Source organism: Hyposmocoma kahamanoa, unplaced genomic scaffold (assembly GCF_003589595.1).
Source record: "Hyposmocoma kahamanoa isolate Upper Pololo Valley unplaced genomic scaffold, ASM358959v1 202, whole genome shotgun sequence".
Lineage (NCBI taxonomy): Eukaryota > Metazoa > Arthropoda > Insecta > Lepidoptera > Cosmopterigidae > Hyposmocoma > Hyposmocoma kahamanoa.
Genome location: NW_020653726.1, coordinates 1956354 through 1983332, shown reverse-complemented (window position 1 = coordinate 1983332; position 26979 = coordinate 1956354). Strand labels below are relative to the sequence as shown.

Genomic DNA, 26979 nt, shown 5'->3' with positions numbered 1-26979 from the left:
TACAATATGAACAATTGAACATCAAAACAAGCTTTGAATTCACATATTACATTTGGCAAAGACTATCTACGTTTTAACAGTAAAGATTTGATTTTATTTTGATATAATTATTATTAAACAATTTTTGACTGACCCAGAGGCAAAAATGGGAAGGGAAAACATATCTTCCATATTTACTTCCGTAATTAAATTTCACAAGTGACCTCTAGTGGTTTAGTAATAAATAATATGTATATTCTATAGTAGAATCATCAGCCGGAATAAAGCTTAAATAGATTACTCCATTAGAGTTCCACGAGATACGGTACTGTGTCATTAATTAGTTAGTTCACCGAACCATTCACTAGATCATCGATTCATCTTGTGGAATGGTTTTCCAATTTCTAGTCAATCGAAAATCTTTATACCGCAATGGTTGTAGGTACTGTGACCTCAGCTACGTATCCATTTCAAATTATTATTACATTCCCTAATACCTAGAATCACTTGTAAAATCTCATTCAATATTCAGTCATCCCGTCTACTAAGACTAAACCTACGATGGAACTTCATTCCTTTCTTCTTTTCTTTTTCTTCAGATTTTCCATCCATTAAATTATCAGCACTCTTAGCTACTTGCACACTTTTTCTTCTATTTTTCATAGATTTCACAAGTTTGTAGAACTTTCCTTTCTTCTTAATAGGGTCTTGTAGATTTGGGACTTCTTCTTCGACTTCTACACTAAAGTCTGATGATATGTCTCCTAGGTCTTCAACGCTATGACTCTCGATTTCTTTAGGAGCTGGTACTTCGAGTCTAGCTTTGGAAGTGACAGGTTTCTGCTTTGGAGGCGGTGGTGGAGCATCAGGGTCTACACACTGAAAAGAAAAAAAATTAGAAATCTTATAGCACGGTTCTTAACTAAAAAGCACAGACAGATGTCTATGTATTTGGATTGTATATATTCAGTTATATTATTATTTATAAGTAGATACGTGTCAGTTGAGTAAGAAATAATTCAAAGTATTTTTTTAGTTTTATAAGAAGCATTTTGTAGGGTAGAACCATTCCACTTTTCATTAAAAACATAAGATAACAGATAATCATCGAGTAAGTGATCATACACATGTGCTCGATGCAGGTAATGGACACAATTAGATAATAAGAATCATATAAAGAAATAAAACTTATTAAAAATTTGTTGCTGTCAGTACTAAGTACCTAGAATGCTGAAAGGAATGTTTTCTACAATTCTAAAAAATCTGAAACAAAATAAATAGAAATTGAATACAGATTACTAAATATTAATCAATCGGAAGTTTATAAAGAAACAGTGTAGTTCTTACTAGTTTTCCCCTCTACAGATAATTACAAAAGGGTCCTTTTTGAAGAATCGATACGAAGTTGCGCAGGCTGGATGAAAATAAAGTGGTTTCATTATTAATAAGATACTTTCGTTTCGAAACAAAGGGAAAACCCGGGACGTTTTACAAACACCGTTTAAAATTGAGGACTTAAATAAGCTTATAAATTAGATCAAGTATCTAACAATACTTATTCATAAATTTATCATAACAAAAATAATACCGGAGTCATTGAAAACATAATGGAGAACATTTCGTATAGATTCATGAACTTTAGAATCTTATTTATTTTTTAGGTAGAAGTGCGAAACTCACATCAGCAAGTGAAATCCGATAAGGCGGGACCTGCTCGGGATGTCGCCAGGGCTTGTGGTAGGGATGTTCAGTCAGAGCCTTCCAGCCCGGGTACTTCCGAGCTGCGGCTTGGAGCTGATGCACTAACCGAGGAGCCAATTGCGCTGTTACCCTAGAAAATAAAGAGGCAAATCTTAATAACGACATCTCACTTATTTTACAAGTAGTTTTGATCGTTAATAAATTCGCTTGTGTACAATTCCATAATAAATATTCTCTGAACGCTATAACTTGGACCTTTCGAAGGCGAGAGTTAATAAGCATTATTTAGGTGTGTATGCTCCATCGTTGACCTCATCGTCACTTTGCATCATGTGAAATGGAGATCAAATGCGCACTTTTTTTTGTAAATGACAACATTTGATACAATCGAATAGATTGATTGGCACCTGAGAATAAATCAAACTTCTAATACGGCAAACATATCCACAAGTCCCCACTAAAAAATTCCCACTGTTAGGATATCAAAAAGTTCAGTGCCTTGGCGCAATTGTTGGCAATGACATTGCGTGCCTTATATTACAATAAACATTTCCCAATATCAACGACACATTAATATTGTAGAAACATTTTCCTACTTATATTAAATGAAATTCAACAGATTAAAAAAAATTATACGAATTCTACAAGATAACCTTGGTTCAGTCAACTCAAGGTTATTTTGTAGAAATAAGGATAATTAAGGATTATTTTGTAAGACTGTGTATGTTACACGCACGAACTCAGCGCCTCGTGTCGTCGCTTCCGCCATGGTGGAGTATGTTATGGTACCCCCTAACAGCGTCGTTATGCAGGTAAACACGCAGCGTCCACTAAAGATTTTTGAAGTTGATTACGACTTCACGCATTAACTGCAAACGTGGAGTCAATCTGTTAGCAGCCTAGGATACTGGTGTATTTATTTCTGATAGCAAGTCGCGTGATGAACAAGTCGTGTGGGTGGTAAACGACACGCTTGTTCATAACAGTTGCAGCGCCACTCAGAACTATACCGCACAGATCTGAGGGGCACTGCCACTATGCGTCATCCTGAGACATAAATTGCCAAGTCCCATGTGCGTGTAATTGAAATTACACCCACCCAGCACCCCTACCCTTCAAAACCGGAACGCAGTAATGCTCACATTACTGCTTGGCGGCTGAAACTGGTGGCAGTACTTCCCTGGACGAACTCTTTCACAAGGAGCACTACGGCTACAAAATAAACTTTAAACTTTGAGACTAATTTCATTTTCCATAGATATAGCATTACTCACTTCACTTGCCAAAATTGGAGGTAAAATTTTTGTGCTACAGGACATAGCTACATTGTATTCTAACAGTTCTAACGATACGATAAGCTCGATTCATTCAAATTCTTGTAAAGCCTCTCAACTATGAACACTAACGGAGGCCGCCTGCCTGTAGGTAATTAGACTGTTAGAGTTATTACAACTTTACATAGTCTTGAGGTAAGATTTTTTCAATTTTTGATGTAGTGTGCCTTGACGGTTAACAGGTGTCTACAGATTAGCTCGATTTTTGAAGATCGTAACAGTCGCCTATTGACGATTGATAAATATCAAGGTTAAAATCTAATAAATTTGTAGGCAGACGCCAAATTTAAATTCCATAAGTCGATCGATAAATAATACGATGACGATCATCTGTTGCTAACACATTTATGTTATTTTGTCTGATCACACGTGTCGCGTGAGTTGCCCTTTAAGTCCGTAGCCTAAGTCCGGACATTGTCGCAGGACACTGCTACCTGACATCTCCGGCACTAGCCCGGAGAGCTAGTGGAGGATAAGCTAGACATCCTCAGGTTCCTCCGGCTGCGTAGGAATTTGGGAACTAGAGAGACGCTGTTCATTCGGCGTGAGGAAGTGAGCGTGGCTCACACTACAGCTCCGGTACCTATCTGGAAAATAGGAGGGTGCTGTACTGGGGTTGAAGGGGCTGATCTGGGGTTAGGACCTGACTCAGATGGTCCCTGTGCGGGTTCGCTCGCACAGGTCATAGTGCCCTTCCCGCATAACCAAGAGGTTGATAGGGAGGGGCACTGCAAACACGACTTATGTAGAAAGATATGGGACTGATCACATGTCGATTGACAAACAATACGATGCCGATCGTCTGTTGCTTACACACGCTGACCGTCAAAATCAAGCAAATCTGTAGGCACCTTCAAGTACACTTATTTCTCAGATTTAAAATAATTGTACACATTGGTAAAGTTTTTTATTGTTTTCAGTAATTCATGGATTTGTGTTTGTTACAATTCTTATTGCATTTTCTGAGTGAGTTCCTTTTCCACGGTGGCCTATATACTGCGTGTCCTAATCAGTTTTCGGTGATTCGAATTTATTACTAAAAAAAATTGCACATTACCCTTCACACCTTAATATCTTATCAGCTTGGCGGGAAAAATAGGCAAAGTGGCAGTTCTTACCTGACGAACTCTTTCAGAAGGAGATTTTTATTTGTTTGAATTAGTACCAGTATCAACTCGCCATATTTTTAATCAAAGTTACAATACCTGTTGACTAGCCAAGCGGGCAGCGCTCCTCTGGGATCCGAGCGAGAGACGTAACCTAGCCAGCTGCCCTTCCCCTGAGGCCGAGAACGAACCACGAAGCCGGTCAACAACGATATTGCCCTGAGAAATAAAACAAAAATATTGCTAGAAATAAATAATTTAAAGATCGTGTGTGCTTAAATAATGTTCAAAATTTACGAGGCCATTTACGAGGTACAAAATTATAGTGAAACTAAAACTTCACACTAAAGGTTATTTACAGCTTCTGCGTACTTAAATGACAAAAGTCCATGGTAGTGATTCCTTTAACATTTGCAGGTTGTCTCGATCTTAAACCTATTTAAAATAAATATTGTAATGCTAAATGTATACAAATGTTTATTTACAAAGAGTAGCCCTTAGAGTTTCGTAATCGTTCTCGGCAGGGAAAAATGCCTTACGATTGAGTTGTAGAGTTTAATCAATGAGACGATTCCAAATATAAATTGCTTATATATGAAATACAGATTATTTTAGTTTTGAGTTTTTCGTAACAGACCGGGAGCCTAAGACATCAATTTCTAAGTTATGGGCATTTGTGAATATTTAGTAGGAATACCTCTCGCTGATGGAGACAGAAAAAAATGATGAAACCTGCATGTCGAAGAATAAAGATTATTCGAGTTTGACATTGTGTGAGATGCATGATTTTAAATTAGGCCCGCCCAAGCGGCTATACAGTACTATGTAACTGATTGGCCGATTGAAGTGTACATCATTTTGAGCGACCACTTATCAGCATACATTCACATGTACATGTTGACAACGTTCGTCTTTGATTAGTACATATACGAAGGACAACGTTGGGGAAACTAGTCAGTGCTGAGGCTTTAGTCTTGTGAAAGCAACCAAATTTTGTTTAGGAGACTTTCAAAATCAGCAAATTGTTCTGAATTCATACCGCCACCGTATCAAACGCTTTGGCTAAGTCAAGAAACATACCCAAGCAGGGCTTATTCGTATCTAAGTACGTCGAGATCAGCATAATCATCAGCTCAACTGCAACCTTGGTCGATCTGTTTGCTCAAAAATAACCGTACTGTCGCTCTGAAATAATATCATTTTTCAGGAAGGACGCCAACCAACGACTTGCTCAATAGTCATTCCCAGCAAAATAGATCTATCTGTATTTGCTGGGATCAAACGTGTCCCTCGCCTTGTCCATTGGAGTAACTGCCGACGACGAAATTTTAACTATCTTCATTATATAAGTGGGTGATAACTCCATCAAGACCAGATTATCCAAATTTAAACTTTGTGTCAAGGACTCAACTTTAATTTCGTGGTAGATCCAAAAGTGATTGTAAAGGTTTACTGTAGTTATATGTGCCATTTCGTCTTGAGTTCTATATCGATGGGTCCTAAGTATAAGGACCAAACTAACAAATTGATCATTTTTACTTTTTTGTGGATAATGCTTATTTCATTATAAAATGAAGCATTTCCCACAAAAAAGTGAAAATGATCAAATTGTTAGTTTGGCCCATATACTTAGGAGGACCCATCGATTTACAGCAGTAAGAATGTTGTTCGCTATAGTTTTACAGACATTCGAAAAATACTCATTGCCGTAGGCCAAACGAGCTCTTAATTTTGATTTTTCTTAGCGTACGTTATGTTTTCCATTGTCTCAGTTCTTGTTGTAATCCACTGACTCGTAATTCCGGAGGAGGTTATGGTGAAAGTTTTTATACCGAGTATAGACGCGTTTTAGAATTTCGTCGTAGGAATTATTGAGACATTTTGCATGGAAATGATCTCTAACTTTAGAGCAACGAACAAGAGCATATATACATTTTTTATTAGTTTTCAGCGTGTGGCAAAAGACGCTGATATCGGAGGTTTTCAAGTAATAAAGGAACAATTGACCTCTTCAAAAAGGTCAGTGAGTATTAATAATTAGTTAAACGATATAAAAAGGTCAATGGAGGTAAAAGCCTAAATGGCAGAATATTATACCTTAAAAAAGTATGATGATGATGCGTAATATGTTTTTTGATACTTTATCACGGATGAACTTTCTTGGATAAAAAAAGAAAAATATTGGTTAATCTGCAACTAAAAAGAAGTGTATTGAGACCCTGATAATAGGGTGACGACAAATTGAAAGCATGATTTCCAACACATAAATAACTGAGTAGACTATTGATTTTAGTACGCAAACACTGTAAATATAAGTTCTACTACTTTGTGTGTATTAGCTAACCTTGTGTTTAAATTTTAACCCACAAGGACACTAAAATAATGAATTAGAGATGTTACATTTGATATTTGATTTTAAAAAGAATTAGTACCTATAACATCTTGTATCTTTTACATGTGATGATTGAATCAAAAACTTTTATAATATACGTGCTAATTTAAAGAACTTTCAATAATGTAGGTGTGCAGTCGCCCGCGGAAAGTAGGTTAGGGTAGTAAAAAGGAAATGCACGATCGTCACAGACTGCGCTCCCTGCGTGTTGTGTTCATGTTATCTAAATTTTTATTGAATTGATATTCAATTATTTTTTCTGGAATTGCCCCACTAGTTCACAAAGATCAAATACTTAAAAAATTCTTCGATCCGGCCAGATTCGAACCGACAGTCGTCTCCTAGCAAACCGTGCCATACGCTATGCCAACTAAGCCAAGGAACGAACCGGCGGACCTCACGAATTTTCCCATGTACCTGTTGTCGGATCTTGGTATTTGGTTTTCAACGACTTTTTAGCGCCATCTATGAGAAATCTATGAAAGTATTTCGTAATCCAGTTAGGTACTTTTACAGATCTTGATCATATTATCTTCCATATGATTTTGTGGTAGATTTAACTAAAATTAATTTAAAAAGCACTACGGTCATCCGGAATCGCTGTAACAATGTCTCATTCCATTACGCCGTTCGTAGATGACACAGTGAACTCATTTACTAGATTACGCGTTGGAGGTCACGAGAAAATTATCATTTTGTGGCGACTAAAGCTTAATTAATTTCCTTTCTAATTCATTCTTCATTTTATTACCCTTACCCCATCGGTGTTGGTCTCAATAATTTTATTTGAACGCGTTAATTTGAAACGGGACATTATCGAAGTTCTAAGTAAAACGAAAGAACGTAAAAGCAGCATTTTATTGCACATAACAATAAAATACAGAAGTAGACACGACAAAAGGAAGCAGACAGCTTTATTGCAGGTAGAATTTAATTTTAGCGATCTTTATACAGTATTGGAAGCCATCCGTCACTCATGTACCTATACCACAGCAACATAATCTTAACTAATTTCATTGCAAACCGAACTTGCCTCTTTTATGTAAAAAATATGTACCTACGTATTTGTTACAAATATAGTGAATGGCACCCCTTAAATTACATCTATGGTATAAAAAATTCTATGACTTCAAAATGTCACTCTCGCATTTTCACTTCCTCCGACACTCTGCATCACGACACGTTACGTTACGTACCTACGTTTATAGTATAAATTATATGTTATTATTTTATCTATTTAAGATATTGTTGACAATGAAATATTGACGATATTTGGTGAATATTTGCAGTAATGTATTATAATATATAAATTAAGCATCAAGACGCGCTTTAATTTTCGCCGCATCACTCACATTGTCTTTAGCACGTGCGTAGGTACCTTACTTTAAGTGCCTTCAAAATACATAACAGTATTAAAGCTTACCTTACACTACTTTTACTTAACTTTGCATGTTTTATAACAAATACAACCTGATAAAAAAACATAATAAAGCTTTAGCGGTAATAATCACCCACTTATTATTTCCTTGGGTAATTACTGTTTTGTTCGGCACTGTCTATAAGTGACATAAGGTAATAAATGAAAAATCACGACATGTTCGAGTTGCAAGAACGAAAGACGAAATATGAAATTAGTTCGCACATTTTCCATTCGAGTAAGGGAGTCACCACACTTAAACGCAGGCCACACCACGAACGAAGCTAAACTAACATAGTTTAGCTCACGTAGTATTCATACTTCGGTTTACACCGCGAACTAAGCTAACCGAGCTGACTAAACTAACCTAACGATCCCGCTAAGCTAAGCTGTGTTAAACAGCCTGTGTAAAGCCGCCCTTCTACCGCCCATCACCCCTGCACATAGTGTAGCACGTCACTACTTACTGCGTATTTCTGCGTATTTTCTTAGCTTAGTTTTGCATGCAACTACGTGATCTAAGCTCAGTTGGCTTAGCTTCATTCGTGGTATGGCCTGCGCTTTATTAACGCGGAATCGGATTGAGACGGTCAGAAAAAGATTTTTGTCCAAGCAATAAGAGCGAAAAAGACGTGATGCGAAACGCATAACGTCTTTTTAGCTCTTATTGTATTACATATCATAAAAAATTTTCTGTCCGGCCTAATGCGATTCCGTGTCTATAAGTGTGGTATATCCCTAAAAGATCGTGCCTGAGTTTCGAGTTACGAGTACGATAATTCCGAATTATGGAACAAACCGACTTCTAGAATTATGGTTAAATTTTTCTTATTTTCGACGCTATCAAGAACCGTGGACAAAACTAAACGCCCTATAAGTAGTAAAAGCTAAACAGTGAACCACAAAATTGCAAAGTAAGCGTATAAAAATAGACTCAATTTTCGAAAGCACTTGATGAAGCGTGAGATTTGTTACGGATGACGTCACAACGTCCGACTGACGCTGTCGATGAACAGCAGGGCAAGGCTACGTATTGACGCACATTATCTTATCTAATCAGTGGAGTGTGGAGAATTCAGCAAATGAACTAATGAGCCGTGACCGTTAAGGACTGAGTCACCATCAGTGAAAGTTCCACTCGGATAAACTGGAATAACATCGGGACAAAGTTTCATTCGGGTTAAATCGGAAGTAATTTAATATCTCATTACGTCAAATGGTTGCCACCATCATCTTTATATATGTATTAGATGTATGTAATTACGTTTCAGTAATAAATTTTATTTTATATAAATGTAAATATATAGAAGAAGTAGTTTATTAAATATTAATATCTATATATGTGTAGGATCTTATTTTATTTATTATCTCTCTACCTGCTTATCTTCGAAAAACATTTTAGTAGACCGTATTTTTTTATTCATATCTCAGCACAAGGGAAACCCTGTATCTCGTGTGCCATGGACACTCACATAGACAATCTCATATTACATCCAAACTCACGAGAGAAATAGATGTAGGCCATACAAATATTTCTCCCGGCTTGGGAATTGAACCCGAGACCTCTGCGTGACAGTCCAGCATGGCAATCATTCGGCCACAGAGGCAGTTAAGAGTCTTTTTCCTGTCTGTTATTTAATTACTTTCCATCCAAAGATTGTCTGACAGAAATCGCTTAAAGTGATAAGACCGCCACTTGTACCACCGAGCACTGCTATTTTTTTTTAATTGGATTTGTATTTGTTTCATCTTGATGTGCAATAAAGATTTTTTTATTGTATTGTATTGTAGCTGTAAGTACATAAAGTTTAATTGTTTTTGACTTTGTACAATTATTCCTTTATGACCAATACATTAATGTCTTTTACTGAACTAAAGATAGACGAAGAGACAATCGGCTTACCCAAGCCAGGAGTTCTACTCCCGTTCTCCATTCAACATCCGTCCGAAACAATTACTGTCAAATAAGTAATCTTGATAAGTAATACTTTTGATTTAGTCAAACCACATTTGTGACCAAATCAAAAGTATTACTTATTTGACAGCAGGGGGACGTGGGGTATTTGGAGCCCGCGGATAATGAGAGCGGTATTAAACTGGGCTTTTCCAATGCTCGTATTTCTGCAAACGGCGCGGCGCTCTTATGTCTTCGTTAATGTTTGACAAACTTCGCCCCCCGTGGGCACCCCCGCAGAACTCCGCTATGGACGTACGAGATGGTGGTGTTTATAAAAATTGCCATATTTCATCATTAAAATGCATAGATACTACATTGTATTTACACTAGCTATGTCACCATAGGTATTATGCTTGAAATTACAATAAAAATAGAAATGTTTTCACTATTCAATTATTTTTCAAGTTGATGTAGCGCTGGTAATGAGAGCTATTTGGCTCTCCTTCTATCTACTATATATTCCACTATACCTTTAACACTTCCTTGTTTATTTTCATTAGTTTTTAATTTATGTATTTCATTACTTTAATTTATATATTTTTCAGACTGATTATAAGTTATAATGGCTCCCATTTCACATACGGGAAATAGGAGCCGGTATCTCCTATTTCCCGAACTGTGGGGTAATGGGAGCGAATGACTTGTTTCAGTTTTTTTCTTTATAATCAAATACTACATTTTAGTTTTATATTTTTTTCTGTGATTGTCACTAGACACAGTACAGATATGCGATGCACAACTAATAAGAATTTGAATCGCATAAATTATGAGTTTTATTATAAATTTTCCTTAGTAGGCTCCCATTCCCCCACGCTCCCCTAATTGTTCGGACGGATGTCGGAGAACGGCCGTTGATCCCGTGGTACGGTCGGAAGCACGTCAACCTAAACATTGACAGATGTTGTTCCATTGCTCTGCAGGTGTTATTCGAAAAAAATGTGTAGCTTGATGTGCTGTTGACATACGTTATGTGGCAACCATGTAAAAAATATATAAGTAAATGACGTGGGGAGATGTAAACCTCGGCGTCCATGTTTCAATTAGATTGGGGATGTCCTTAAAACAGACGGGGTTAAAAGTATTAAGAACACAAATTAACTTGTATGAAGAGACTGATGGAAGTAAAGGAGGCGAAGGTGGTTTATCAAGAGCGTAGCAGGAGGTTTATGGTCTCTGCCTTCCCCGGTGGAAAACAGGCGTGATGGTATGCATGTATATATTGATTTTTATTAGTCTGTCTTTTTTAAAGACGGAGTAAAATTATATTTGCAGGGTTGCCAGTTTTCATAAAATTTTAAATAGTTATGTAGGTAGTTGTTGTTGGCAGTTTTATCGATAGATTATGAAAGAATGTAAAATTTTGCCAAAAATGTATAAATTGTTTATGTTACGACGGTGTAATGATTACTAATTGCGTTATTGCCTTCTATAGTCTTGTTTTGACAATTGGCCTGTAAGTATCGAAATAAATTTTTATTCATATACATTTTAATAAGAACAGGCGAATTTGATTATCTATATTGAATTAAAATGAGAAACTTGAAAATACACCTCTGTTTATAATAGACATATGTAGTTCTAAATGCAGTGTATGAACTGACAAAAATTGACAATTCAAATATACCTATGCCCAACAGTTGGACGAATAATGGGTCGCTGATAATTCAAATGGAACAAGGTCAGCTATTGTTGCATAATTATAACCAAAATTCTGTCGATAGTCGATAGAATATTTATCGACTGCAATCACTAGCTGCTTGCGAGCGGGTATCACTTTTGCTTAATGAACTGTCATTTTACTTCCAACTTCAAAAAAGACAGACTATAGGTGTATGTACAAGTTATCACATTAACCAATTTCGAGTGATTCCGGAAAATAAACGACAGAATCTTCGCAATTTGAACACGCATTATATAGTTAGTCAACATAATTATCATTGTCCACGTAATTGCTAAAATAATGGCACCCTATTTTCGTGCACGCTATTTATCCAAAGAATGAGTACTAGGGAAATGTCATTTGTGTGTAATGAAATTATTGTTTCGGCTTTCCGCTGTTTGTTTCGTCGTCCCACGAACATCAGCGCATCAGCATGACTCTACTTTTATAAGCTTTTAGGCTTAATTCAACTATTCTATAAGCGAGCCCTCATCATCGTGCCTCAGCTATTATTTTTCAAAATCTAAATCATTATTTAAATTAATGACATTAGTATAATTACGTACAACTTGCTACGCAATCGTCTACGTTTATATTGTCGTAGCTCGAAAGCAGTCTACTATATTTTCTGGCTACGATAATATGACAACTTCTTGTCGTAAGTTTTACAGTGCTGTGATAGGTATGAAACCTACCAACTGTTATGGAGAGAAAAGAAAATGTAAGGGAAACAGAAACGAGTATATTTTTGTAAAAGTTAAGCGCACAGTAGGGGACTCAATTGTATCGAATCATGGCAACTGGCATAGCGTGGCATAATGACACACATTTGTGTGATACCACCTCCTTAGTACTGTTATATGAGTAAACCATAAATGGTTATAATGGGTGCGTTAACTTAATTCACCTGAATTAGTTCACCTAGGTGCATTAAGCACGCTTTTAGTAAACTTGAACCTAGGTGAAAGCACGCTTTTAGTAAACTTGAATAACCTGGGTTAGATGATAATAATGTGCCAGACAATTACCTGGTTTCAAATTAGAGAATTTCCCTGTGAATACTAGAGCAACGGATTTCACACAGGAGCACTACCCAGAACACCCATTTTAAAACCACGTAGTCATCATGGAAAAACAAAATGGAATAGCACGCTTCTGCCTTCCATGACGTAGTCATCATGGAAAAGCACAGTGGAATTGCACGCTTCTGCCAATTCCATAATGTAGTCATCATGGAAAAACAGAATGGAATGGCACGCGTCTGCTTTTCTATGATGAAATCATCATGGAAAAGCTGTATAAAATGGCATGAACCAATTTACAAAATAAACATACACCAAGCACATCCCAGACATTATCATACAAGGTCGCAAAATCTGGTCAGTTCATTGTTATCAAACACGTCATCGAATAACAAATGCGTTCCATGGAACTTAATAAAACTAACAAACGATAACAGTGTAAGTGGCAGCAACCAATTTCATGGGCTGTTGTATTGATTTAAGTACCAAAGCAGTACGATAATTTTAATTGCTTGGCAGTAATTAGATTGGATTCTCATCGCTCTTGAATTATCACGGACGTTCTAAATTAATGGACATCATTGTATATTGATTAAAGACCAGCTTTTGATGAGTTGTTATTAGAGATGGGTATAAATCGTATAATAAAGTTTCGGTAACAAATTATTATTATTTTTTTAAAGTATTTATTGGTGATGTTCGCCGTTAAAGATGATTTTGAGTTGAGTTTATAGATGGAAAACCGTAGACGGAAAAATATTTTATTACCTCAACCAATTTCTCAATCTGTATTCGCCAAAAAGCAACTTATAGTAAAATCGGCCCATATACACTTGTACAACTGTAAAAAAGCGTTGACAAATTGGCTGTTGACACTTAATTTTGATTTTTTTTACAAGTATGTTACGCGATAACACCGGTATTTGTGAACCGATTTTGATGAGTCTTTTTTTGTTGGAAAGAGGGTACCTCAGAAGTGGTCCCATTTAATTTTGGAGAAATTCATCCACCTTTCACGATTTCGGAATCGGTTGTTCACGCATGAAGATTCATTTTAAAAATAGCGCCTAAATTTTATTCTATTGAGCAATTATTTTAATGGTTGATATTGCCATACTCTCAATTTACTTTGAGTAGTGAGAACCGATTTTTATTATCTCCTGTGTCAAGTTCCGTATAGTGGCGAACTAGGGAATATATCCGGGTTTGCGCACTTTCCGGTAACCGATATCAATAAAACTTGGTAATTATCTGAAATTCCACGTACTTTTGAGGTCGGTTTTTTTAGTACTCTGTACTAAGATTATTATCTCTCTTAATTTTCTTATCTCTTTTTTCTTATCTAATATCTTTATTATTTACTCTTGCTGTTTTGTACATGTATTATTTGCTATTGTACATTTTGCTTACTCTATAGTTTTATAACCAATACAATTTCTAGCCAGTAATAATAATAAATAAATAATCTTTATATCAAAGGTAAGCAAATTACACTTCGTCATATTCATTAAACTCTACTACTCATTCGTAAAGCAGGTTCTTCTGAGAGTAAATAAACATTTGTATGCATTTGTCATTTACAACATTTATTGTAATTTGTGTACGTTTAGTTTACATTTGTCATTTACAACTTTTTCATTTCATTTTCATATAAACTCATTTGGATTTATAGTTTTTAAAAAGAAAAACGTTAATTTTTTTTTAATTTATTTATTTATAATCAGTTTGCTACGACCCAAAAATACGTAACAATATTATAAAACACTAATTACTAATTATTAACACGCATGATGTAATGTGATATCGCACCCTTCTGCCAAAACTCATCCTACATGAGGTCGCGATGGTGAGTTGATGCTTTCACCACTAATTAATTATAATTCACATTGTGGCGAGACTCCACCTGCTCAACTCTCAGGGGAGCATTGGCTTTCACTCGTATATGTATGCTCTACAATATCCGCAGGCTGTGTGGAGTAATGAAGCCATGACACATAATGCAACAACGTCGTCAGTATCACTGGACGCAATAAATTATTACGGCCCAATGTTGCCATGCGCACCGTAATTACGGTAAATGCATCGTACTTAGCACAAATTTGCCACCTACCGTCGACACACGACGATGGTGAAAAAATCTATTGTAAACTGCAGGAGCTGGATTTTTTGTAGTAAAGCATAGTAAAGGAGGTGCGAGATCGAAGTATGCGGTTAAATTAATAATAACCCGCCCCCTTTAAGGAAATCTTTTGATGCACCAATCTATCCACAGGCATGTGCAAATATGCGTCAATTTTAAACCTGACCAGGAAATGTTGAAAAGATTAAATCAAAACATTTATAAAAATTAACATTGTAAAGTATTATATATATTTTACCATAATTACACTGGTTTTTTTTCCTAGCTCAATCACCGTAATTTCTTAGGATATCTATCGTATTTTACGAGCGGAATCACCGTCGACCAGATTTTAGACATGGCAACACTGTTAGAGCCAGTCGGTTACGGCTGGTGTACTTCTTTTTCCGTTCCACCTTTTTAAAACCGTCCTCGTCGCACTGATCAACTCTTCTCGGTGAATACACAGTAATACGTTACCTGGAGAAAAGTAGTACCGTTGGTGGAAAGACTTTTTCACACGGACAAAACAACCACATCAGTTAGGTAAATTTTTTGCTAGAAGTCATCGAAGTGCGGTGGAAATTCCATCACACACTGATATTTTTAAATAATTTTCAACCATAACGTGTCTGTTTTAAGGTTTTAAATTGAAGTGAAGATTATAATTCACCAGCACAATATTAAAAAAATGTTTGAACAATAATAATACGACCATAATTTTTAACTCTTAACTTGACATCGTTGGTGTAGGCCATAGTAAAAACATACACCTATTTTACTTATTTTAGATTTATAATAGATTAATGCCTTATGCCTCAGGGTGACGGGACGCGTAATCACGTTAAGGGGTCAACGTGATTACGCGTAGCAACGCAGCAGGAAAACGAGAACGCACGCGGTGACAGTGGTCGTTGACGTATAAATTTCACGTGTAACGATAGCGATGTGTATGCACAAATATATATATACAAAGACCACAAAGAAAAACAAGTCACAGCAATAAATAAAGAAAGTACAGAAATAACAATCAATTATAATTTTAATACAAAGATCAAACACGAAACAGCGGACCTCACGAATACAATACAAATTTAAATACCTACAGTTAATAGCGACATCTCTAGCCAGGGCTGGTAGCTGAAAAAGTTACCTAACTGGGTGACGAAATACTTTCATAGAAATTCTCATAGATGGTGCTACGGCTAAAAAGTCGTTGAAAAACCAAATACAAAGATCCTACAAACAAGCACATACAAAAATCCGTGAGGTCCGCTGGTTCGTTCCGTGGCATAGTTGGCATAGCGTCTGGCACGGTTTGCTAGAAGACGTCGCGTCGGTTCGAATCCGGAAAGAATTTTTTCTAAGTGTTCCATCTTTGTATCAATAATTATAACAAACTAGTGGAGTAATTTCATAAAAAAAATGGCGCGTTTCTGCAGGTTTCTTATAGTTCACGGCATGTTCATGTAAGCTCGTACCGACACGTTCTATGCCATCGTGACACGTCGTATATCTTCTTTTATGGGTAGGCTTGGACGGAGTAGGAATGGCTTAATTCGAGAGTTGTTTGCTCGCCTGACTACTACGTCTATGTACAACCGTTAGCTTGAAATCGCCACATTGTTTTTATGTGACTTTTTATTATTGTTTTTTAAAGTTATTAGATGTTTTTAAAAGTATGAATTGTATTTTCTTAATATGGTCCATGGACTGAAATAAACAATTATTGTTATTATTATTAATTATTATTATTATTATAGAATTGAAGGGGTTGTTCGGTGTGTAAAAAACGACATCAAATAGTAAACGCGTTTATTATTGTGTTTGTGGTGGTCTGAACAAGTGTGCCACCAAAAAACAATACTTCAGCGTTTAATTTCTATTTCATAATCGTACTGTATAATCTTGATTATGAATGACATCTTGATGCCATTTCGCGACGTTATATAAAAATTTAATATCAATACATAACTATTTTTCATTTAACAAAGGTTATTTCAATATAACACGAGTGCAATGTGTTGTACACCTTAATTTTTTCGAATTATATTTACAACCTATACGTACAGTCAAGAGCACATCAAGCTTGACACTTTGTACTTAGGACCGTTCTTATCGTAAGCGGCATAGAGTTGGATTTAAGCCTTAAGTGTAAAGCATGACGTACTCTTGACTCTGTACAACGAAAATAATGATGCAACAACCCTACGAAGTGTAGGCATTTATGCGCCGAAAAAGCAGGAGTTATCCAATCGTTCTCCCATTAGAAAATACAAAAAGTCCGATTTAGTATATTGAAGCACATCTCTAGCAGAGATTCTCTCCAATATGATTGGTTTTCAATCGATTGTGGGCTTAACAAAAAGATACGCATATTCGCAATTGAGCTCAATCGAATTACACTTAAAACACAAAAGTGAACAATTACCAAATTTTAAATGATACTTAAGCATTTTTTAAATAAGTACCAGCTCTACGCAGTTTTGTAAGTTAAAACTAAAGCGACTTGAGCACTTACTATTTACTTACTATACGGGATTTGGCAATCCTAATGTTGCGATGTGGCAATCCACGTCTCCATCGTTATCATAGGTAGTTTGACATTTTTGACGGCAAACGTATTCAACACAATTTGGTATACGAACATTATTTATGTCGTTTAAAATAATTTGAAAATTCATCACGAAAAATGGAATTAAGTCGTGAACATTTTCATACGATTATTTTTTACAACTTTCAACGTGTATTAACTCGACAAGACTGCATTGATGAACTTAATTCGGCTTTTGACGATGAAACTTCATCAAGAATTGGTGTTTATCGATAGTTTTCGTAATTCAATCGAGGCAGTAGTTCATTCAAAGACGAATTTCGTGAAGATCGTCTAAAATCGGTTATTATTCCGGAAAACATTGATGCTGTGCGAAACATATACTGCAACATCATCATGTGACCTATCATGAGATTGAGGCATCCTTGGGCTTTAGTGGGACTAGCATTCATTCAAAATGGCGTGATCATTTGATCATCAAAAATATTTATTCGCTTTAGACCCCACATAATTTGACGATCACTCAAATTAAGGGTCATGTGGATAAGTCGCAATACATGCTAAAAAAATACGAGCGCGGTGCTTCAAAAGAGGCCTATAATAAATCTAAGAACTCGATAGGTCTATAATATCATAACAGTTCACCATTCGTGAATTTTTGCGTATGAGCCCGAAAGTAAATAGCAATCGACTGTATGGGTCTTTCAAGGTGAGCACAATCCAATGAAAGCTGTTCGTGCACGAAGTACGTCAAAGCAAATAGTGGCCTGTTTTTTCGGGAAGACCGGACATATCGTAACCTTACTATTGGAACAACGTAGAACGGTAAATTCTAAATGGTACACAACCATTTGTTTGCCAGTTGTCAGTGAAGAAATAAGAAAGACCAATCGCCTAAGACGGAGCATTCTTCACCACGACAATGCGAGCTCTCACACATCGGGTCAAACAATTGAATTTTTGATTACTTAAAGTATCGGTTTGATGAGTCACTTGCCCTATAATTTTGATTTGGTACCCAATAACTCCTTTTTATCTAGCACATCAAAAAAAATTTCATTCGAGGTCTACTTTTATTGACGCCTGAAGAATCGGTTCATGCATTCAAAGCACATGTTTTAGAGGTACCTCAATTAGAGTGGAAAAAGTGTTTCGAAAATTGTTTTAAATGCATATTCATAAGTATTTTGATCTTCATGGGGAATATTTTAAAAAACAATAAAGTAATTTTCTGTGATAAATATTTCTTATTGTTCTCTAACCCCGAAATATAAAAGGCAACCCTCGTACGTTAGCCAACGGTCGGTGCAAATATTTGCCTTGTCTAAATTAATGTAGTACCTATTGTAAAAAAAATCTTATTTGCAGGAAATTTACTGTAGGCTTAATATTTAGACGATTCAAAACTCTTCATATGCAAATGTTTGTCATACGAGAGTTTTCTTTATTTGTTCGCTAACTGGACATCATGATAACTAAATTTCACTACCAGTGGCGTAAAAAACTCTTGCAAGCATGGTAACTCCATACAAACGTAGCAGCGCGAGATTCACATAATCTCGCAATGCACTTGAGTTGCATAACACTGGTCCTCTTAAAACGCGCCTTTAATTATTATGCGAATGTGTGTATGTACACGGCGCGCGGCGGTCGCGCACACACGCAAGCCGCATTCTTATTTTGTACGGAGTTACCATACTTCTTATTTTATTATGTTCATTATATAGTTCTCTGCCACATTATTTATTTATACATATTTGTTATTAGTTAGTACGAAGTTGAAATGCCTAATTATATATTCCATTTTTATTGCAGGTTCTTAATTTTCTTTACCCAATTTGGCTACTTGAGAGGCGGCGACAAAAAAATCTACTTCATGTATGAACCGGAGAATCGTACAATACCATTTATAATAATTTGAATGCTTTCTTTATTTTTAATCTATCTATTTTTCGTCATCATAGACTAAATCTTATCAGCTGTAGACGTTATTTTATTACTATTTGTTATAACATTAGTTCCTGTTTTGAAGGGTAAGAGTGCTGGTGAAATTACAGTCACGTGGAACTTGTCAACATGTCTCAGGGTGATGGGCGCAATGTAGTGTCTCTCATATCTTTGCGATTTAAAGCTCTGAACGTCACAGCACCTGTAATGGACAAGCGCGTCGCTTTCCACTTTCGTATCATAAAAAAAACAAATCAAACTGGATTGAGAATGAAACAAAGAAAAAGACGTAATATAAGTAAACTCTCCGTTAGTTACACTGAACCACCTGCCATTGTTTACTTATCCAACAAAGAAAGTTTGCAATCGAGTCGAGATTCTTCCACTTGTCCATTGTTTTGTTCATTTTATTCGAAGCGGGTGCAGCTGCGACTAGCTAAGAGCGGTTACACATGGTGACTTTTAGCAGCGATAGAAACGCGACACTTGCGACTTGTTGGCGGTTGCATCGATGTAGTCGCTTACGTTGAATTATTAAACATTTGCAGCACGTTTGCATTGCGTTAGCATTGCGTTTGCATCGCGATTGCATCGCTGCTGAAGTCGCGCGTGTGTGTAAAGTAGACGAATAGCGACTGCATCGCTGCATACGAGCTGCTAAAACGCCGTGTGTAACCAACTCTGAGGTTCACAGAGCCATAGTGCTGACAACGCTCATAAGCCCTGGCGATAGCTTATTGGATCGCGACAACTCCGTTAGCCGAACAGATTGCTTTTGCTCATCCATTTAAAAACTTTACCGTCCAACTTATGAGTTCATTTATTATAGTGGAAGAAAAGTTAATTAAATTCTTTCCTAGTACGACACGCTTGACTTCACTTAAAGTTAAAATTGCTTTTTTTTATTTGAAAAAACCGTTCTGGATTTTTTCTGACAGTTACTTTTCCGGTAAGACACAAAGGTATAATTTTTCTCTACAAAAGGTTTTTCACCTTTCGGAATTAAGAAAAGTAACTCTTTAGTAACGGTGAAAAGTAATTCTTTGTATAAAATAATTTCTAAAACATTAATGGACCGAATCCCCATTCGGAATCCCCACTAAAAGACACTTTTGCGCACAGCCGGAAACATATAATGTTTTATAACATACCAATGTTTTAAGTGTATACGTGAATATTGTTAATAAGCATGTTTAAAAAAAACATTGTAATTGTAGCCTGTGGTAAATAAGATCTACACTATATGTAAATAAAATTCATGAATGGATGCACCACACCTGTACATTGGTGCACTTGATATAATAAAGCCACATGTGATCATACGTCAAATACGACGAAATAAGGGTCAACTATCAGTCAAATGGAACTGATATCACTTTTAAATATCAACACTCGTTTGCGCTGAAATCACATATTTGGAAGCTGAAATAGTACATCGCCATCAACTGACCTGTGTATACGTCTCCGTAGATTCCAAAAATATTCTATATTTATTGTAATAAAGATAATATCTCTAACTATGGAGTGCTGTTCCATTTGGTGGTGTGAGAAAAACAACAAAACATCTAATTACAAAACAAACGGAATCACATTTCATCGGTAAGTAATTAAATATTAAATTATGTCATTTTTAAAGCTTCGTCCATCATAGCAAAGCCCAAATTAAACTGGTCGATTTGAAGTGAAACAATTGACGACACCCGTCAATTGTTTCGAATTCGGGCTGGCCAATCGGAGCGCAGTTGTCACCGTAATGATATGGCAGAAGCAGAATAGTTTTCAAACAAATTAAACGACATTTCGTCTCTATTTCTGGTTATTTACTCGATGGTTCGCTTGGTATAGTAAAGCCACTTTTGATCATACGTTAAAAGTGCTTTTATCACATGACAGTCATAAAAATAATAAGAACTACATGAAACATTATTTACATGTGAAATTTGATAAATCTCCTATTTAAGGCGAGGTATTTGAATGGGACCCTACATTTTAGGAAGTGAGGTGTAAAGGCCGCCACCCGCGTCCCGCAATCTGCGCGCTTCAAATTAATAATAAATGTTAGTAGCAGTAGGCTCCTTGTGAAAACATTCGTCTAGGGATGTACTGCCACCTTACCTATTTCTGCCGCCAAGCAGTAATGTCCACATTACTGTATTCCAGTTTTGAAAGGTAAGGGTGGTGGTGAAATTACAGGCACATGGGACTTTTCTACATATGTCTCAGGGTGACGGGCGCAGTGACAGTGCCCTTCAGATCTTTGCGATTTAAAGTTCTGAGTGGCACTGCAACTGTTATGGACAGGCGTGTAGATTACCATCAGGCGGTTATTATTTAAATTAAGCTACAAGTAGACTACCATTAGCGAGAGACTGGAGTCCATACCAGGTAACTAGACTAATGTTACAGATCTCCCACCCTATACAATTCTTTTTTGTAATTAAAAGTACATACGCTATTATAGTAAACAATGTGGTGACGAGTCGAGTGTGTGTGCGTGCGTGTGTGTGGGTGTTAACATGAATATAATAAGAACAAGCGGAGAAAATTTTACACTGATCCGACGTTGACAAGCGCCAGTTGGCGACAGACGTTAAACAGCTGGGCAATTTTCATGTTTTGGGACAATTGTGAATTTAATAACTACAGGACTTCTAACTTTAACTTTAAAGTTTTAACTGGTTCCCTGTAGTGTTAAAAGAGAAATATCTCCATATAAAAATTATGTGCAAAGTTAGAAATCGATGCCTTACTTTCTCAAACTCGTATCTTATAAAGAGCGATTATTCAGGAGATGGCAAAACTTTCCGTTTATTTTAAATTTCTTATCAAGGGTGTTAATTTGGATGCATTACTTTAAGAATAGGTAAAAGCCAGTGTGTGAATATGAAGGAAAAGTTATGTGAAATCAGCCTGCACAATTTGTATATATACTTCATTTTTTGCAGTTCTGTAACTTTGTGCTTTAAGATACGAGTTTGAGAAAGTAAGGCGACAATAATTATGGAATAAAATAAAATAATGTAATTCGTAAATTATTCATTTTAATCGAGTAAAGCACATCCTAGCGTGCAACGAATTAGCACAATCTTTAGAAAATATCCTTAGGTGTGCCGTATAATTTGTATAAGACCGTTATTTTATATTAAATTACTAAACCGTTTTCATCTAGCAAAATAGTTGTTAGTGAAATTACAGGCGCACGAAACTTATGTCTCAACGTGTCGGGCGCAGTGGCAATGCCCCACAGATCTTTGTGATTTAAAGCTCAGAGTGGCACTTCAACGTATGGGACAGGTGTGTCGCTTACCACCAGGTACACGACTTGTTCGTCTCGCTACTTGTCACCTTATAAGACCTAGAATGCAAATTATGTGTTGGTAATTAATATGAGGCTAAATATAGAGGCTCGAGACTATCATAACAATAAACAATGCATCATTCAAGGGGCAGATAAACGCCTAACTCTCTATTTATTTTATTGATTAGACAATGGAACCGTATCTAAGTCAGTGAAGCTGAGATAAGGGAGGAGGGAATAATTTATCAGGAACACAGGACTGATGTTTGTGGTTTCGTAATAAGGCCTTAGAGAGGTTTGCAATGACTATTTATTTCATGTGTAAAGCATTATAGAGGTTTGAATTGCCCATTTATTTAAAACTTTATGGAGTGAAAGTCAAAGTCAAAGTTAAAGACTAATTTATTCCGCAGGTAAAACAAATTTACACTTGAAAACGTCACATTTAAGCTACTGCTATTTAAGAACGAGCTAGAAACTCTAGGGATTGCTCTTTTCAAATAAACTTAAATGCTATGGAATACACTTTGAATCAAATTTGTGTGGATTCTGGAGCCATGTCGTCTTTCCATACATCTTTATCTAACACGTAGTCTTCAATTTTGTAATATGATTTTTCGATCAAAATATTTTTAATGTAGTTTTTAAATTTATTAAACTTAGGAAATGATAAACTTAATATATGCTCCGGAATCTTATTTTAAAAACGTATACAGTTCCCCATAAAAGAGTTGTTCACCTTGGTTAAACGAAATCGTGGTACCATGAGTTTGGACTTAGCTCTAAGGTTAATATTATGGATATCTTCTTTCTTATTGAAATTATGTATATTTTTACGGGCACATAAAATATTTGAGTAAATGTACTGTGATGCCACAGTTATGATATCAGACTCCGTAAACTTTTCTCTGAGAGAAACCAGAGATGATTGCTCATATTTCACCGCATAAAATATTTAATTTTTTTTTAGGTACCATTTTCAAATACAAATTACAATTTGTTGGATTTGTTGGCAAGCCACAGACACAATAACAACATTCAACCGTGTTTTTGTTTGTTTAAGCGTATTTAAAATGCCTCCGCCGACTGCGAGTTCCGCATGCTCACAAAACATGCTCTGAAATTCCTTTTTTTTTAAGTGTTAAAGGTATGAAAGCGATTGAAATTCAGTGAAGTGTATAGACAAAACATTATGAGCGATGAAATGGTACGGAAATGAGTTAAAAGCTTTTAACGATGACCGTCAGAATGTTCATGACGAGGAACAAAGTGGGCGACGACCTTCTGTCATTACTGAAGATTTGGTGCAGAAAGTTGATGAAACTGACAATTTAATTTTATGACTTCCACGTGTTTGAAGAATCTCGGTGGATTCTACTATAACGAATGATGACGAAAGTGTCAAAACAGCCGTGTTGTGGAGGTTGTTAAATCAGGTGGCAGACTTCTAAGACGACGGTATTCAAAAGCGTACGATACGTATTGGTGGAAATTATGTAGAAAAATACATTAAAGTACAGGCATGCATGTAATAATTAAATTGTTATGATTACGTAATTTCCAAGTTTTTATTGAATGTCAAAATGATTTACTATCATGATATTCATTTTTTTTTGTAAAATTGCCCCACTACTTAGTTTGTTATAATTATTAATTACAAAGATCGAACACTTAGAAAAAATTCCAACTGACGACGTCTTCTAGCAAATCGTGCCAGACGTGCCACTGAACGAACAATGCGAACCTAATGAAATTCTTTTTGTTGCAGACCTTTGTTTTTGTTTTTTATTTTGGAATATGGGGTTTTTCTTTATTTCAAAATGCTACTTTTTTTTAAAACACGCCTCGTATAGTAACGACTGAAAGTGTATACCTGACGTATCCCTTCCTGGGAGGATAATCCTTATGGTAGACGGAATGGTTGAGGATCATCTTCTCGTCACCCGTATCCAGCCACGACCTCTGCAGCACGAAGTCGCGGTTCTTGAGCGGCGCCGGGCAGGACACTGTATACCAAGGAACAGGTTATAAAAAAACATGCCAGTGCTATTAACAAGCATTGATAGCAGTAGAACTTCTTGCAAAGGATTTCTTCCAGGGAAGTACTGCCAACATACCTCGATGACGACCTCTGTAGCCCCAGAATACTGTGTGCGCAGGATGAGGAGGTCCCGGGTTCGATTCCCATTAGGGTGAATTTGAATATTAACGGTCTGAGTGTCCTAAGAAGTGCCCCGAATGAATTCCGTTGCCCTGGTACTCAAAATACAAGGAATTTCCTAGTTTGAGACCAGACAATTGGTATGATAGTCTGGCATGTTGTTACGTTATACTTATTTTTACCGCCAAGAAGTAATATGAGCATTACTGCGTTCCGGTGTTGAAGTGTATGGGTGCTAGTGCAACTGCAAGAACATGAAACTTGTCAACTTATGTGGCAGGGTGGCGGGCGCTCTCGCAACGCTCCTCAAATCTTTCATTACCATAATAAACATTTATTACTAATTTATTTCTTTACATAAAATCAATTAATTACACAGACGTTTCCTTGTAAATATAGATAGATAGATAGATAAACAATTTATTTAGTGATATAACACAAATACAGATTAAACAGAAAAGAAAAAACATAACATGATTGTCGTAACAGTGAAAGGGCGCTGACTCAGCGTATGCCAAAATTTCCTAAGGCACTGGTTTTCAGTCAGGATCAATGCGAGGGATTAAGTTATTTGTAAGCAAAAATATAACGACTATGCGTTAAGTTATACATTGAAATAATATACATAGGAAAGTGTAAATATTGTATCAAAAACAACCTATTTTACGTAAGTGCATGGGCAAGTGTGAATATAAGTACAGCTGTAAGAGTAAATTATGATTGCAAATAGGTTTCAGTGTTGTACAATGTATTTAGTATATATAATGTGAATAGATCAAATCAAAAACAGAATTCCGTTCTAGACAGTCCACGGAAAAGAATACAAACACACTACACAAATTTTTGAAATGAGAATATGCGTTGCCGGTACAGTTTTTGAATTTGGGTTTGGATGTCTCGTTGCGTATAGGTCGTGGAATATTATTCTAGCTCTTTGAAGCCGAGTATTTGAAACTATCCCGAAAAGCTGAAGTTCAATGTTATGGTACCATAAGTACACATGATCGGTCATAAAGGTACACTTTATGTCCGAGGGTATCGAGCGCGTGAGTGTGGCAGTGAGTCTCTCTCTACACCGGGGTGAGTAAAGTCTTAACGGGATCCTATAAGCCGGCACCAGTGGGTAAGGGTGCATACACAGGTTTTTGGTTGGCCTTTGAGGATCTATCGGGCGAGCTTGTATCGCCGGGTGGATCAACGGGGAGAGTCTCACATAACCCCGCCAAGTCACCGCCCGCGGCGGGGTATGCGTAACGCATTTTCCTGTGTATAAAAAAATGGACGTCTCAGATCTTTGCAATTTAAAGTTCTGAGTGTCATTGCAACTGTTATGTGTAATTGGGTAAGAGTGTTGGTCATCACCAGGCACACGACTTGTTTGTCCCGTTACTGTATCATCATCAATTACGCAACAGGGTAAAATCGGGATAGATGCCGCAGTGGGATAAGATAAGGAAAACTAACTTCCCCAAATCGCAACAAAGAATAATTAGTTCAAATAAGGAGTATATACACCACTCATCAAAGTTCCTGTAGGGCTTCGTGTGGAATAGACGCCTTTAGCTTGTGCATGCGTTTATCTCCGCGACGAACACGACAAACAGTTCAAAATTTCAGTCGCAAGTATTTACTGTCGCATAACTTTGTAAGTTATAATAAATTCCGTTTTATTCTTATTATAACTATACACTGGTTCATTAACTATGCACCCAAATGTCCATAATTGCTCTTTGTATATAGCTTAGTTAATAATAAAAGTGCGTCTATCCATATCGAATAGGATAGTCGCCTCGATTTTTCGGGGTATAGGTGCCCAAAGGAAAGATAAGAAAGTTAGGAAAAGAAAATAAAATAAATACATTATTTTAGTGAAAAAGACTTATTTCTTAGTGAGAAAGAAGTATATGATAATAGTTTTAAAGTGAAGAAAAGTACCAAAAAGACAAATTATTCGCAGTTCAAACAGGGAACAATTTTGTATAGAATGTTTTCACAGCTACAATAATCTCAGTACAGAGTACTAAAAACCCCACCTCAAAAGTACGTGGAATTACGTTTATTTGCCAAATTTTATTGAAATATCCCCTAGTTCGCCCCTATACAGGACTTGACACAGGAGATAATAAAAATCAGTTCTCACTACTCAAAGTATATTGAGAGAAAAACGCCTTGAATTAGAAAATAGCAAAACCAACCACTAAAATAATTGCTCTTAAGTAAAATTTAAAAACTATTTATAAAAATGGATCTTCATGCGCGAACAGCCACCCTTAGAGGTGGATGATTTTCTTCAAAATGAAATGTGACCACTGTGGAGGTACCCTTTTTCAAA

At 36.3% G+C, this 26979-nt stretch overlaps 1 protein-coding gene across 1 annotated transcript in view; it reads right to left on the bottom strand.

Annotated features, from left to right (window-relative positions):
- Positions 1-507: 507 nt before the first annotated feature.
- The window catches only part of LOC113227117 (START domain-containing protein 10-like), a 38710-nt gene continuing 12238 nt past the window's right edge, over positions 508-26979 (bottom strand). Inside the window, exons 3-6 of the mRNA XM_026459995.1 lie at positions 24360-24492; positions 4220-4339; positions 1660-1810; positions 508-858 (exon numbers count right to left, since the gene is read on the bottom strand). Coding sequence (XP_026315780.1) covers positions 508-858; positions 1660-1810; positions 4220-4339; positions 24360-24492 — 755 coding nt within the window. The remainder of the gene's footprint in view (positions 859-1659; positions 1811-4219; positions 4340-24359; positions 24493-26979) is intronic.